The sequence below is a fragment of the Rhyacophila brunnea genome, unplaced genomic scaffold, assembly GCF_057557595.1.
Source record: "Rhyacophila brunnea isolate RB1 unplaced genomic scaffold, BYU_Rbru_1.0 scaffold_1, whole genome shotgun sequence".
In the NCBI taxonomy this organism is placed as follows: Eukaryota; Metazoa; Arthropoda; class Insecta; order Trichoptera; family Rhyacophilidae; genus Rhyacophila; species Rhyacophila brunnea.
Genome location: NW_028232751.1, coordinates 23020080 through 23037437, shown reverse-complemented (window position 1 = coordinate 23037437; position 17358 = coordinate 23020080). Strand labels below are relative to the sequence as shown.

The window sequence follows — 17358 nt, the reverse complement described above, 5'->3', positions numbered from 1 at the left end:
CAGTGTAATAATAATAACCGCTTATCAAATTTAGACAGATTTACGATAAGTAGTAATTTATGAATACATTTTAATAATAAAATTAATCAACATTCATTTAAGAAATAATTATGTTTATACAATTGGGTTCCTTAAATAGATAATTTGAATTATGTTTCAAAATATACTCCCATGGTGTATTAATGAATTCTACTTACATTAGAATATTAATCGTTTAAAATGGTTCAAAACAAAATATACTAAGTATTTAAACAATTAAATTATAATACCAATAATACAAAGGAGCACCTCCAATTGAAAATTAAGATTACTTATTTGGAAAATTATATATTTTACATGTCAATATTAACTATCTAGAGTAAGATATGATTTTTGTCTTAAAATTTTCTACGCTTACCATAATATTTCGTTAAACTATTTAATTTCAGATTTTGAATATCAACAATTTATTTTTTCTACTTGTTTAATATTTTTGATTCATCGATTTAAATAATAAACACATATACATACATACAAGCTAAAACATCCTAACAAAACCTAAGAAAATGAAAATTACATTTTTAAAGTGTTTAATTTAAATATAAACAAATTCACTAAAATGAATTAAAAATAATATTAAACGTAATACTTTCCTCAATTTTTATGTATAAGATAATAAATAATTCTGACTTGTAAAAACAAATGCTATTATATTTTTCATTTAAATAAACGCACTAAAAATAATAGCTTATTAAATAAAGCATACTCTTATTCCTTTCTGCGGGTTAGAGAAAGAGACTAATATTATTAATTATTTAAAATAAATTTGTAAATAATTATTAATGTTATGACATTTTTTTTAAACATTTATATTAATCATATTCATGTCCTTCTATTTTAGCGATAACAAATAATTATGCAATATTATTAAAAGTAAACTTATATTCATGAATAGTTTTTTTAGTCATTGGATGGACATTTCCAATAAGTGTCCTTTATCTTAAAATCTAGAGATAGTATTTTAGGTTAATTATCCATTCATAATTTCACATTTATTTTTATATTCAGTTTTAGAGTTACGTTACTCATTTTATTTTATTTTTTTTAGTTTATTAAACAGAAGAACACTTAATAAGTGATCCACAGCTTAAAAAAATATGAAGAAAGAAATAATGTAATATTTGAAAAATATTACTTTTTGATAGGGTTAAAGATTTAAATTAAAACTACGATGGTTTTCATTTAATGCTAAAATTTAGAATATTATTTCATTATTATACTAGATTTTCTTTAGTTTACAATGTCTTAAAGGAATGCAAAGATTTTTTTTTCTTGTAATGCTAATTACCAATCGAAAAAGATGTCAAAGAAGCATAGTTTATTTCTTTTTATAGCTATTGTTACAAAGTGTGAAATCATAATATACAATATTTACATTATAAATGTGGACATTATAATATTAATTGTTAATAATGCCTTAATATAAAATTAATTACAGAGCATATTGTCAATATGATTTTTTTATATTAAGCCACACATTCCCAAATACAATTTAAGGGTACAACATATATTTATTTTCATTTGAAGAATGTCGCTAACATTTACGTAAGTTTTTACTTCAAACACTGCTAAATTAAAAATGTTCATATTATGTTAATCACGTTTACAATATACTGCGAGTCATACATTAACCGCAAATTTATCGATATTATATTTTGTAAAAGAGCTTAATACACAATTAACATATAGATGATTCTTAAGCTAGGAATATTATGAAAATCATAGTACATTTTAATATTTCTAATAATAAACATATCACATACCGCCAGTCACCGTTTACCTTAGTGTATTTTTTCTTACTCAGAAATCAATCAATAAATGTCCTTTCTTCTAAACACGTTCATTGAATCCGTAACACTCACTTAGTTTATCAACACTGTTGTTATTAGTTACATTTAAATGTTCACAGTTTCTCGGGAGAATGCTTTCCAGTCATGGCCAAACTGATAGTTGAAGCTATTGAAACTGAATTCCACCATGATATATAATTTATTTAAAAATATACTACAGTAAAATAGTACACCCACTTTATAGTTTGAAATGAATAACAAAAGATGAAAATATATTATGAACGTAGGTAATGGGTTTCTTCTTGTTAGACTACCTACAAATTAAATGATAAAAATGAACGAAATATAATCCAAATTAAAGTAAAAAAATAATTTATACTACTTCTTAGTAGATTGGGGGTCATCGATAAATGATTTTTGGTATACATCTATTCAGCTGGTTTCTTTCTTAATCACACTTCATCACAAATATGTGACAACACATTGTTGAACCCAATTCAGTATAATTATCACATGGTATATTTTATTTTAAGAATAGGTTTATATCGAAGCCCGGAGAGAACAATCACAAAAGTCAATATTACATGTTATTCAGGACGCAGTCTGATGACATTTTTTGGTGAAGAAATCTTTCCCTTTCATTTCAAAATAGGTCATTGATTTATGCAACAGTATTTTTTTTAGAAAAATATTTAAATTCGACTTTGTGTGTGATTGTTCCCCCCCGACTATCGATAATATTTTGTAGATTTTCACATTGGATACAACTCACACTATCGTTTTTATCATAAATCGAAATACTATATCAAATCATCTGCCATCTCGATGACGTTACATCATATTATATAGATCACCCATTAGAAGTTTTATTTTTAAAAATAGTTTATAATAATATAATAATTAACTTATCTACGATACAAAATGTTATTACGTTTCTGTATATAAAAAATTAAATTAATCAGCGTGATACAATTGAGGCGTCTAATTCCAAGAAGCGATAAGTCCACATTTGGTCAAAATCGAGAAAAAATACGCACGTATTCTTTGTATAATTTTACACAATATGTATTAATCTATACATTCCAAAACGCGACATAACTCTACGAAAAAAAATATTTTAAGTCTCAATTTATTACAAAAAGCGCCAAGTCCATGTTTCATATTATTTAAAGCTTGGTTGATTTCGCTCGTGTTAAGTGAGATACAAGTAGCGCTACGTCCAATTTTATTTTGCCTATATTTATTACATTTAAGAGTTTATCGGCTGAAACAAATTGCCATTTGGTTCTAATTTCAATTTATAATACAACAGAAAAAATAGTCTCACATTAAAACAAATAATTGAAGCTTGAAACATAAAAACGTTGTTTTTCGAAAATATTGAATTGTGGACTTGTCGCTTTTTGTAATTAGACGCCTTAATTATTATGTGGGTACCTTTAATTTTGTCAAATAAAAATAACATTTTTTTATCAATTTAAGAGTGTTTCATATACATTCATGGGAAAATTCTGTTTCAATACAGTGCTGGTATATTTCCAGTAGGTAACGATTATTTAATTACAAAAATCTATAGTACTTGACACAGAACAGTGATTGTTTTACATATTTTGAATATTAAAATGAAGTATTTGACACCGATTAACAATATTTGATAGCTGTATGAATATTGATTATTTAAATATGGAACATTTAAGTATTTTTATTTACACCAATATGAAATATTTTAAGAAGTGTCGTACTAAGACTTCAAGATATTTATAGAGACGTTGATAAAATTTATTCAAAAGCAATTGAATTTATTGATAATAAAAGGAAACTTAAATTTTAATAAGGATCACATTGAAAGTCGACATAATTGCAACATTGTAAAAAGAATTAATTTTGATTGTTTCAAACTTCACATTACTACAAAAACAATCATTCTGGAGAAAACATAAAATACATAATGGCAATAAATAATAATAATTATATTTTTGATAAGTTTTATCAACGCATATCATATATTACAGTATACATTGGGCTAAAAAAGGTTGTGCACCACCCGTATATCTGGAGCTTCTCAATCTGGGGCCACGTCGCTCGCCCTCGTTCGCTTACAGCTGGTAGAGATCCAGCAGCTGCGATTGTTTTGGTGTAGGGCGTCGAACAACAGACTCCCGAGCCGCGGATCACACTTGCGTATGAGTGTTGGAATGGAGAGGATCCTGCTCAGGGTTTCCGGCGATCTGATTTGAAGGAGTGTAATACTGAAATATAAATACACACACGAGAGATTTTAATATAATTATCATGATACATTTAAAAAAATCAATGTTATTTATTTCTTTTTATTTGGCAAGCTTTAGTTTAAGAAAAATAGTATGGTCAGAAGAAACTCTTAGAGCTTTTGTAAAAATAAATATAACTTTAATTAATAATGATTACTTATATTGTGTTACAGCGTCAAATTTATTTTAATAAATAAAAATAGATGTAGCATAAATATCGTCGTTAACTGCGAGAGACAATCTTATTTTTTAATCTTTTAACCTTAAATTTAAGATAAAAAATGTATAGAAATATAAAACAAATATAACGAATAGTTAAACACTTAATCTTTCTAAAAAAAAATTGTGATTTATGATTAATACTATTTCAAACATAAATTATGTTTATGTTTCGCTAACGGTTTTTTTTTATTAATTTGTTTTGATATTCTAGTAGGTAAATAAAATAAAATACTTCACTGTACATCATAATAAAATTATTTTCAATAGCTTGTATATTATGTATAAAATGTAATTTTTTCTATTATATTCAAAATGAAATAAAAGCAAATAAACATAAATTAATAAGGATAAAATAAATTAGTTTTGAGAATTTGACAAGCGACAATGGCTTATGATCTAATTAAGCTATAATAATAAGTAAAATATTTAGATATGAAATAAGCTAAAAAAAAGATATTAAGCTATAATATAAAGCATGAATGTCCTAAATTATTAAAAAAAAATTAAAAAAGCTGTATTTATCTTGGACACGTAATGTACCAAAAATATCTAAGAAAAAATATATTTATATAAATAAAATGTAGTTACTAAATAAACACATATTATTTCAAGCTAGCGGATATGATTATAATGGGTAATGATTTGATGATAATAATATTATCATCATTATTAGGGAGGCACTCGTAATAATTAGTATTCACTCAGACTATGATAATACCTACCTAAAATGAATTGTATTTTTACAATATTTTTGGACAGAGGAAAGTTTTTTATCCCATCACTTACCTTCTTTATGTACAGAATTTATTTAAATAATATAATTATTATGATGTGGATTTTGAAAAGCCTACGGAAATGTGTATATAGTTTACTCTACTTAGTTATATTCAACCTTACCGAAGAGCCGAAGTAAAACATTTACAACCGCGACGAATACAAATCTATCGGTAAATTTTGAACTTATATCCTTCAGTAACATTGGATTCAACTGTAAGTTTGTTTCATAAGCTGTGAGGGGAAAGGTTTTTGGCTATGGGAAAACATAAAAAAAACTACTCACTATAAAATGTTTTGCCGAACGGTGTGTCGTTAAAACATTTTAGTAACTTCGATATGTGCTGCTTTTTTTTCTTCCCGATGTATCAGTGTACTAAATTTTAAACAAAAAATCATAAAATAAATTTAAATATTCTAAATAAATAGTACCTACCTACAAATTTAAATTTTAAATTAAAAAAAATGATTGTTTAAAATCGCCGTGGTTAGCAAAATAAAAAAATATATTATCAAAATTTTAAATATGGTTTACATTATATAAAGATCCACTTAGTCTACATAAAATATAATTATGTAATATTATTGCTTATAAAAAAATAAATAATATTGTTAATACTACATAATTGCTAGTTTATTTATATACAAAAAGATAATTTTATATTTTGTATAATACCTACGCTATATTGCACAAAAATATTTATGCTTAATATAAAATAATAATTATTGTTATCTTAAGTAGAAAATATAAATTATATGTATACTTTTTGAATGGCAAAATATGATCAATTAATATTGTAATTTAAATACATAACAGCTATATTTGTATTTCTCTTTAATCGTTTTTTGTCAATAATAAAGCTTTTTGGAGTTTCGATATCGACAGACACAAAACAGTATCGATAATTATACTTACAGCTGTGAAAGCTCCATTCCAGCCAGGCCTTCCATCAGCCTCTGCTTCGCGACCAGCTGGTTTCCTGCCAGCGGTGCGACTTCCGCTGTCAATCTCCCCTGGTGCCGCTACAGTCAGGCGGGCCTTGGCTTTCATAGCATCGGAGAGCGGAATCTTGGCTCTGGCTGCTTCGGTGTGGCTCTTATAGCAGAATTCTACCAATGCAACGGCCAGAGCCACCAGAAGTCCTCCAATTAGGATGTAGAATATTCCGGCCACATTGCTGAGGGATAATTCGTTGCGGGACGTATCCTGAAATGTCAGGTACATATTAATAAAGAAATTAAATTAAAATTCTATTAATTTGAGGTCACATATATAAGTAGTACAACTATATATTTTTCTAGATGAAAACATTAGAATATACTGTATGATAACGTGACTTTATTTACAGTTATCTATAATATTCACCATATCAACAATATACGATATACCAATGATACTGTGCTGATTGCTGATAGTTTAAAGAGTTTACATCAACTGGTAGAAAAGTTAATGAGGTCAGTAATTCTTATGGTTTAAAAATAAACCTCAAGAAAACAAAGCTATTACTAGTATCAAAAATAGCAACACCAGACACCAACACAAATGTTGTATTTAACAGCGATCCAATCGAACGTGTGACTCATTACAAATATTTATGTACATAGGTCAATGAGAAATGGGACCAGTCTCGGGAAATAAAAACTAGAATTGAGATCGCAAGGAGCGCCTTTCTCAAAATGAGACGCCTCCTTAGCAATCGAGATCTTAACCTAGGTCTGAAACTGCGTATGGTACGTTGTTATGTTCTCTCAATTCTTTTCTATGTGATGGAAGTATGGACGCTAAACCAAGAGATGTCACGGAGACTTGAAGCTTTCGAGATGTGGCTGTATAGACGCATCCTCAAAATTCCTTGGACTGACCGGGTGACAAATGTTGAAGCGCTCAATCGAATGGGGAAGAACCGAGAAGTTCTAGATAGTATCAAAACCAGGAAACTACAGTACCTCGGCCACATTATGAGAGGACAAAAATACAGTATTCCCCAACTTGTCATTCAAAGAAAGATCAATGGGAAGTGTAGCAGAGGAGGGCGCCGTATTTCATGGCTTAAGAACCTGGTGATTGTGATTGGTACGAGTAGCTATAGAGTAACTGTTCCGGGTAGCAGATGACAAAGGTGGCAGACCTCCGTTAGGGGATGGCACAATAAGAAGAATAATATTCACATTTTCAATATGTACTCAATTGGATGAATATAATTTCTAAATAAATAGTTGACTACCATAATAATGTAATATATATTATATATATAAATTTAAAAAAATATGTCTTGACTTAATAAACTAATTTGAAATGAATGTATTATTTATTATCACAGAATCCAGAACCTCAGAATTGAAAAGTTTCTTAATTTAGATATTTATCTGAAAAAAAAGATTACTGCAAACTACTTTATTAGAAGTATAATATAGAACATGTTATTATTTTTTAATAAATCAGTTAACTATAAAAAAGCACTGTTAGTTAAATTAATACTATTAGAATCAATGATTGAAAAAGAAATACAATGTTGAAATATAATAAAAATATTTTGTTTTTCTTTGTTCAAAATATTGTAGACGCAAACTCCTTTCATCATAATATTTTGGATTTTTAGAATTAATTTGGTAAAAAAATATAATATTCTGCGATATTATTTCAGTCTTTATTATATTTATGTATCTATTTTTAAAAATATGTATAGTATAAGCTGTTAAAAATGTGCTTAGAGTGGGTAGGTTGGGTGATCATTAATATTCCTAAAGTAGAATTTCCGTTTATTACACTGCTGAAAAATTGAACAAAAAAAACTGGAATAAAATAATCAATTTGTTGCGAAAGGGTGATAGGTAGCAGCCAGCCTGGCTAATAAACATTCATTTAGGGAAAAGTAATATCGCGTAAAGTAAGATTTATATGGGGAAGAGTTACTTGTTTGTCACTATGTCTGCACTCGGTCCGGTCATACCACCATTTGTTGGTAAGTTTTGTCAGTTCTCCGTTCTCTTTCAGCGACAGCACGGCTAGATTTATAACGTCCCTGTAAAATTAACATTTATTGCATGGTAAATAAACTTACTTAATTATACCAACAATTAATTAATTATAGCAAAAATTAATTAATTATATCAACAATTAATTAAGTATAACAATAATTAATTAAGTATAACAATAATTTATTAAGCGTAACAACAATATTAATTGATTAAAAAATATAATTATAATACATAATAAACAAGAAAACAAACAAAAATCAGCAATTTGACTCAGATATAGAGAATCATAATATGGACTACCGCAACATGAAATTATCTCAACAAAATTTTACAAGGATCCACATTTTGTTAATCGCTCAGGCAATTTATTGATCGAAAAACATACATATTATATCCGGATAGGAGGATTTGAACCCCATCAGTTACATATTAGAAGTACAGCGTAACTTTGCTCTTTCTCAGGAAAAATGTATTGTTTTGCAAAGTTTATTTACATATAAATTAATAGGATGTGGTCATATATATATGATAATATAGACGCGCAAACGTCAAAAAAATGGTTGAAAGATCCGAACCACCCCCAAGATTTTTTAAAAGTATAATTTATTTAATCAAATAGCTTTTTTTAATTTTTGGCCCACCTATAATCGTAGCTGCCCTATATGAAAGTTACAATATGTCAATGCCTAAACAAACAAATAATATATTTAATAATACATGAATGGTTATATCCAATTCTCAACACTGCTGTTAATAATAATAAGCATGTTTCACGCTGGAGTAGTTGGCTAAAACTAGATGCCTTTAAAGTAAAAGTAAAAAATAATATACCTATTATATATATCATAAAAAGTCTGTTAATAGTATGACTTGTGCCATGTTGATTTAATGATTTATTTACTAGGAAAAATTGTTAATTTATTTACCTTGCAGGCTTATATAAAAAATAAACGATAACTATTTAGCGTGCATATGTAATTTCATAAAAGCGTTACATAATATTAATTAAAATATCAGATTTCTCTTTACACTCATTTTTCATGATTTACTTTGGAATTATGTTGGCAATGCAATCAATGTTACACAACTATGTTGTATGTTTGAATTATTAAATAAATCGCACAGCTGATCGCTAAAACGCAGATTTATCGGAGATTGAAAAGTAATACTGTTAGTCCGAGTATAAAATCGATTATGCAAATAGTGGTTTACGTTGATTTATGTATGAAAAACAAACAGTAATAATATAATGAACTATTATACAAAAATTTTAGGTAATATTATGTATAATATTTTTACATTACACAGAATGAATATAAAATAAAATATGGTAATATAAAATGAACGATACAATTTTATTCAATTCATTAGACATAAGTGTTTTACAGAGCTCGAAATGGACAATTTTTTAAACCAGAGCGCTAGATAATTTTCCGAAAATATTTACATATTTATGTAATAATTGTATGTGGTTAGGCCAATTATGGCAGGCCTAATCCAATACGAAATTCTTACCAACCTCCGACCATTATCCTTTGTGCGCCAGGTACACTATTAATAATTCAGTCATTGTTCATTCTTAGTGACATGAACACCTGTTTACCTGTAACCCGTTGAGAGGTCACTAACAAGCCAGCCCAGCGCGCCCGCCTTACCAACATCAAGTTAGTGGCTAGAATTCCTGTATAGCCCCCTACCAGCATTAAAATTATCGCCATCCTACTACAGTCCACCAAAAAGCGCAATCATTATGTATTTTATTACAGCGCTCGAAATGGAACAGTTTACGAACCGGAGCGCTCTAATATTTTCTGAAGATATTATTTACATAGTTATCAAATTTTATGTGTATTTTATAAAAATAAGTATGTTAGATTTTCTATTATATTATGGTCTATCTAGCTCAGACGGTCAAAATATTTTTTTCCACGAGACGAAGCGACAATTTTACCGATTTCACGAACCTCGCAAATCGAACGAACGAAACACTCTGGTCCATTTTGAGCCCTGATTTTATATAAATATAGTTAACAATTAGTTCAAACCGTCAAATGTAGTAATTACCTTTAAACTTTTGTATGGAATGCAAAATTAGGGCATAATATCGCTGCAGAGAAAAATTGAGGTTTGTATCAAGTCATCAATAATTCGTGTAAATTTAAAAAATACAAATATAAATAAATTAATTGTATTATTTTTTAATAATTAAAGAACGCTCCGGTGCGTGTCACCTATTTCGAGTGGTGAGTGTTTATATTTTTTTCTTTTAAATCTATCCAATTTTAATTCAAATACAATTTGCAAAGTTTCGTTTGATTCAATGTGATATTGTCATTAATTGAAGGGCCCACATGCCCCACGTAGGTCAAAATGGAGATTTTATGGTATTTTCTGAGAATAATCCTGGACATTCATTAAACGTTGTAGATAATCTAATTATATAATTTTGATGCCTTATTATCTTTAATATTTATTTTAAACATTTGATGACTGCATAAAGTATTTTTATTACATAAAATAGTATTCTTTTAAACCTCTCGATCTAATGTTATAGAATATAGTCATATTTCAGTACATCCACGTGCAGTGGATATAAATATGTATTTATTTATATGAGTATATAAATAAAAAGGATTTCAAATTATACACATATATATATTTATAAAAATCGATGTTTTTAAAAATAATTAAAAAAAATATTAAAACGATGAATTAGTCAAAAAACTAAACGATGAAAAATTGAAAACTTAATAAACTAAATTATAAAAATAAATGTGATCATAAAATATAATGTAATAATAAGATGTGACCCTGCAACGAATTCACATTTTATTACATTATTTTACAATTGTAAGTTTATCTTTAAATTAAAAAATAAATATAGTATTTTCAGATACGTATTTATTAATTAATTAATACAGTTGAAATTGTAAATTATCAAAAAAAAAATCTCAAATTGCAAGCTTCGTATTTTTCCGATAGGTTCTCTGTTGGCATGCCTCTCCCCATTAAGGCGAATCCTCTACGTACCAGATTCACCTAGCGGAAAAATACAAAACTTTCAATTTGAGACACTTTTTTTGATAATAATTTACAATTTAAACTGTAATAATTAATAAATATGTATCTGAAAACAATAAAAAAACTTTTTTATTTTAAGTCAAAGATAAACTTACAGTTTTAAAAAAATGTTATAAAGTGTGAATTGGTTAAAAGATCCCATGTTATTATTACATATTATTTTATGGTCATGTTTATTATTAACATATAGTTTATTAAGTTTTCTATATTATAATGAGGATATTTTTGACTAATTCATAATTTTAATATTTTTATAAGTATGTATTTTAAAAACATCAATTTTCATAAAAAATATAAATGTTAAAAATTTTAATATCCAATATTCTGATTTTATTTTTAACAACCCACTAATTTCGAAAATCCGACGTACCAAAAAAACGTACCTACATTTATGATCTAATTTACAAATTAGTTAATAATAGTATACAATTATTTTGATAATAATATAGCAATTTTATGTAATATTAAATCCACTAGGTACGAAATTGCAAGTTTTATAACACACCGCATTTCTACAAATAGTGAGCAGTAGGTACTTGATAGTTGGTATATTATATTCAATGACATTATTAATCGATAACGCACTCAATATAGTAGCTAGCAAGTAAATTCGCGAATAGCGACATTCGCACATGTATAGGTAGACGTCAAGCAATTTTCATCATGCGATATCACGCATCGGGAATTTATAGCAATATGATCTTTATTGCAGTGGCGTTAGAACAGTGTTTTTAGTATCAATGTTCATTTGAGCGAACCCGTTCAAACCAAACATTCGGCAGACCCGACAAAAAGCATCGAGAATTTATAGCAATATCAGCTTTATTGTAATGGCGTTAGAACTGATTATGCCATTCGGCAGACCCGACAAAAAAGTGAGTGTCATTTTTTTTCCAGATGCTTCGTCTATATATTAATGTTATTGATTATATTTAATTATATACGACTATTGGTTGAGCCAAATTATGGTCGCATTCATCCTTAGTCCCCCCCTACTCAAATCCCCTTGTTTAGTGTTGTTACAATACCAGACTATAAGCAATTACGTGTCAAATGCGCATGTAATTGCAATTCTGTTAGATCAATAAATAGGCAGCAAGCGGACGTGAGAAAGTTGTTAACTTTGCCGTCGTTTCTTACCTATAGCGTGACTCAAAAAGTTACTAACAGACAGCCGACGGGTCTAGCGCTCTATCTGATATGATAGGAGCGACGCGCGTCAACTATAAACTGACCCAGATAGACCTCATCTGTTCGACCTTCATGGCACTAAACCTGATACAGTTTGAGTGAACGTCGCGTCTTCATCATTCATAAGACACATCATAATCATTTATATAATATCATATATCTTCCATCAAAAGTGCACCGTCAGTTTACTAGTGTGAATGCGTAAATACCGAAATAGCTGCAGTGCGTACCAGCCATCACCACATCTAAGGTCAGTACCTGGTATTCGTCTGTACATCATCACCTCCCCCCCCTATATCCGGAATCTACCATCCAGCATCACCTTCAGAAATTACAGTCTATTTGCTAAAAGCGCCACCACTACTTTATTGTCAAAACGATGTATTAAAATATAGATACCAATCATAATAATATCATACAATTAAATGTGCACGATTATTATTGACGGAACAAATAGATAGAATAATAGCAAATACATAAACATTGAATGGATTTATAGATAACTGACAGGTATTTATTTATTTCCCTATAAACACCTGGCATGATACGGATTTATGATTAAATTACAGGTAATGTTATTGTGGTTATCCTTGAGTTTAACTTGCTGAAACGGCGCTATATGGTGATGGACACAAAATGTCGAGAGTCGAATCAAAACTTCAGTCTCAGGAATTGTATAAAATTATACCTCGCTTGTCCAAGTAATGTTTGAAATTTGATTCGGTTTGCAGTTGGTCATAATATTACATGGAAATACATTTGTGAGATAAAATGTAATTTCATTTGAAAAATATTATTTAATTACATTGCAAAAATATTAATAAGTTTATATTTTGAAAAATAATACATTGCGTCAGCGATAGGATATCTATACATAAGTATTTCGCAAAAATACAGCTATACAAAATAACAAAAAAAATAGTATTTTATTTAAAACGTCGTCGCGCAAAATGAAAAAGCAATAACAAAATAGAAATTAAAATACATTTTATAGATTTTTAAAATGATAATTTTACCTGAGTGGTGATCCAAGAGGTGTAGCAACTCCAAATCCTTTAGCGTCCAAATTCCTTCCAACTTTCATCGTGTCACAGGGCTCTCGTTCGTTTGTGTAGTCATTCTTGGGGGATTCCATCAGCAGTGCATACTTTCCTTTAGAGGTCCTGACCCTGCGGATACCTTCATCATATGATCGGACGAAAACGTGCTTGCGAGAATTCATGTACTCCCACATCTTGCTATACAGAGTAATCTGGGAACGCTGTTAACAAAAATGAGTTATTAATTTTCTGATATTAGTTAATTTCCACATTACTGGAATACTAGACAAACTGGACCCAATTGAGGATACTTCTAATCATGGCCCCCACACCCTAAAGTGGGTCCCTAGGCCAGGATATTTGGTGGCCCCTCCTACCTATCGCAAAGGCTAAAGGAAGTGTGATGCCCTCCAGTAGTGTTCCCAAATAGTATTCCGCAGAACCTCAGGAGTCCGTGAGGTAAAATGAACAGTGTACCGTGTATTTTTAACGATTTTTTATATTATTTAATAAATCCACTTAAATTATTGAGTTTTTGGAACTCGGCGTCACATTATAAAGTACTGACCCCTTTGTGATAACCAATTAATCTGCAGTTTTTTTTCCGTATTGAACAAATAGCATTCTATTAGTTAGGAAACAGATTAGAAAAATTATAAAATAAATTTCTGCACGCGAATTATTAGTTAATTAAATCCATTAATATAATATTATGTCATTTTAAAATGTTAATGTTTACAAAAGTAAAATAGCGCCGCAGGTGACTTTTCTTATAAGAGCAAACATGCTTCTAATAGATATTGTAAATAGTTACATATTAAATTTACTTATATGATGATACTATGATCTTAATTATCATGTTTAAAAAGTTTAGCCTGAATTATTAAGACTAAAGACATGTGGCATTTAACATTCTAAATTAAAATGATAGAATTATAAAAGTTATGCAGTTTTAAAATATTCACCAATGTTAGTATAATACTTAGACAAAATATTTTATAAACATGAAATTTATTTAATCTTACCCTAAAGAAATCCCAAGTAGATCCATGGTAAAGGGTACCATATTGCACTTCAGTCTGAGCAGCCAAGTCTTCAGGGGAATTGATTGGGGCGACCATTCGTTCAACGGTGAGGAAAGCGGCTAAGTTAGCAGTGTATGATGATATGAGGATCAATGTGAAAAACCACCAAACAGAACCCACAATCCTGCCGGAAATTGACCTGAAGAAATCAAGTTAGAATGGGTTTTGTTATAGATATAAAATTATTGACCCATGTACCATAATGGAGAGAGTAATACTAAGTTTGAAGTTATACTTCTTTAGGCCCGTTTGGGGATCGGAGTGTATTTTCTTTTTTTTAATTTAATTAATTTTTTTACGCGAAAAAAAAAGCACTCGATTGGATTCGAACCACCGATTGTTCGGTTATCAGCCGAACGTACTACCTTTACACCACAGTATGATACTGCAATCGTGACGATTATACAGTACGGTATTATAGTTTAGAATTATTCCGTTGCCTAGGCTGCGAATTTATTATTGTCGGCCATTTGCAATTCTTTATATAAACAAACTATTAAACGTCAGAGTGACAGTTGGTACTTTAAAAATAAAAACAACGAGAAAACATTATATAATTTAGTAATATAAGTTAAAATGTATAGATATAAACCAACGGCGTTCCAATAAGCGGTCCTTTTTCTTGAGTGTGTAATTTAACAAGATAATTAAGAGCTAGTCAAAGAATCTAGTTTATCACGATTTTGTTTTTGTTTTGTTACGCCAAAGAAGTATAACTTCTATATAACAAACACCGATTTTTTTAATAACATTTGATAGTGATTCTAAAAGTGGTATGTTTGAATTATTGGTAACTATAGAAAAATTAATATCCAATTTGTTAGCAGAATTTGATACAATGTTTGAAATATGAAAAAAAATGACGGCTTTCTATAAGCGAATAAGCATTATTTACTTTTTGATGATTTTTACTCCATAGCCGGCTTCTAAGCCGGTCTTATAGTAGATCGATTGTTTGGGCCCGCATCAGTTGAAATACGACCTTACGAAACACGAAGAGCTCAACAGATTTTTTTGAGACTCCTTTATTTGAGGTTGTATGGATACTATCCGTAGCCAACTGGCTTCCTCTTAGGTAGGCTTACATACCGTAGTTTAAGCACTAGACGATATTTATATTTGGCCACGTATTTTTCCGACTTATATGCGGTGACAATGAGAACTCTGCCATTATTGGTAGTATTGACCTATGTGCCCTGATAACGATCTTAGAAATCGGGAGCATCAGTTGTTTGTTCTCCCAAGGTACAGAGCTAACCCACCTATGGTAATGCCAATTGGGAGGGCAATAACTCTGTGCAACCAAATCACTTTGGATATTGACATATTCCACCTACGTGAGGGTGAGTATAGGTGGGAATTGTTTTATAAATTCTTAAAATATAGTCTGCTTAGCACATTCGGTGTACTTTCTTGTAAATATATAATTTATATATATTTTTTTTGTATTTACACTTTTTTACTATTTAATAACTTTTATACAATGCTTTAATATTTCTTTGTTCCTAAATGTCATGTTGTGAACGTCTTGAATTAAAATTTTGTAATGTTCAATATATGTAAAAAATAGGATAGAAAAATAGAATTTGAAAAAATTATTTAAATTATTATTCTTTAATATATTATGATTTCTATCAAGCAATATAAAACGGATTTTAGTTTATTTAGTCGTTGGCTTCAGAAACTTTTTTTTTAACTTAGCTGTAAGTTTTCTAACATTAGATAATAATATAAGTACCTATAATTTCTTTAATTTTCTTGGTAATAAATTAAAAACAATAGTTTTTTAATACTTCCATTATTGCCATAATAGTCTTATAATCTAACTTCCTCCCAACTCCACAGAGAGCTTTTGTTTTTACGAGAAATGAATATTAGCCACTTGCTGAACCTTAATTAGGTCCATACTCTGGCTTCAAACACACATTGAAAATTATTTATACGTGTATTTGCCAGACCCAGAATTCGAACCTGTGATCCACGACATTATAAGCCACTCGGCCATCGTGGGCGTAGTTTATTAATATTACTATTACAGCAATACTATACGAATATTATTTAAGTGAATATCTTTAGTAAATACGACTATACGTCAAGTGTTTCAGAATGGTAGTATAAAACCGTAAATCACAAAGTAACCTCATAATATTTTAATACCTTGAACATATTTCGTTCTATCACACATTTTCAAGTCTACCATTGTCAATTTAATCTTTTCATCCGAAAAATTATCCCCTTTCAAAAGTTGTCAATGAAAAGATTGTCAAGAATAAAAGCGGCGAAAGAAATATTTTTTCATCTTTAATTTGAATTTCACAACTCTCTCTTCAGATAAAACTTTGAGACGATAAATTTTCATCAAGCTATTAAACTTGACAATAATTTTACTTTTATTAGCAAAGTTTTCTTATTTATCACAAAAGAATAAAACGTTATATTGATTCAATATTATTAGAGGAAAAAAAAACATTTTATTACGATTGCGGGAACAGTGACTAACCCCTTGTCATTAGTTAAGTTAAATTAATATTAGCCCATCTAAAAGGTTTTTGGAAGGGTAAATATTTGGATTGCTCGAGATATAATAATTATTTCACTTGAGTATTGACATCAGAACCAATTTTTGTTTTATTTATACACCCAAATTTTAAATCCCATTAGAACAAAATACCTAAGCTAATAATTATAATAGTAATTGAATATTCACATAGAAAAAATAATATTATCTCTTATACTTTGTGTAAATAAACGCTGTTTATTAGTTTTTCAAAATAATAACTCTTGGAATTAAATTATAAACAATGGTTATTTTATTCAAATTTTAACAAAACTGTTTAACGAAAATTGTTAGAGCATTGTAATAAAGTATATTTTACACATCGTGCGG

General features: G+C 28.8%; 1 protein-coding gene across 1 annotated transcript in view; it reads right to left on the bottom strand.

The window, feature by feature from the left end:
- Window positions 1-3960: 3960 nt before the first annotated feature.
- Window positions 3961-17358, bottom strand: part of LOC147079581 (glutamate receptor 1-like) — a 270499-nt gene continuing 257101 nt past the window's right edge. Inside the window, exons 12-16 of the mRNA XM_085942239.1 lie at window positions 14412-14610; window positions 13363-13607; window positions 8010-8118; window positions 6012-6302; window positions 3961-4078 (exon numbers count right to left, since the gene is read on the bottom strand). Coding sequence (XP_085798365.1) covers window positions 4001-4078; window positions 6012-6302; window positions 8010-8118; window positions 13363-13607; window positions 14412-14610 — 922 coding nt within the window. The 3' untranslated portion in view covers window positions 3961-4000. The remainder of the gene's footprint in view (window positions 4079-6011; window positions 6303-8009; window positions 8119-13362; window positions 13608-14411; window positions 14611-17358) is intronic.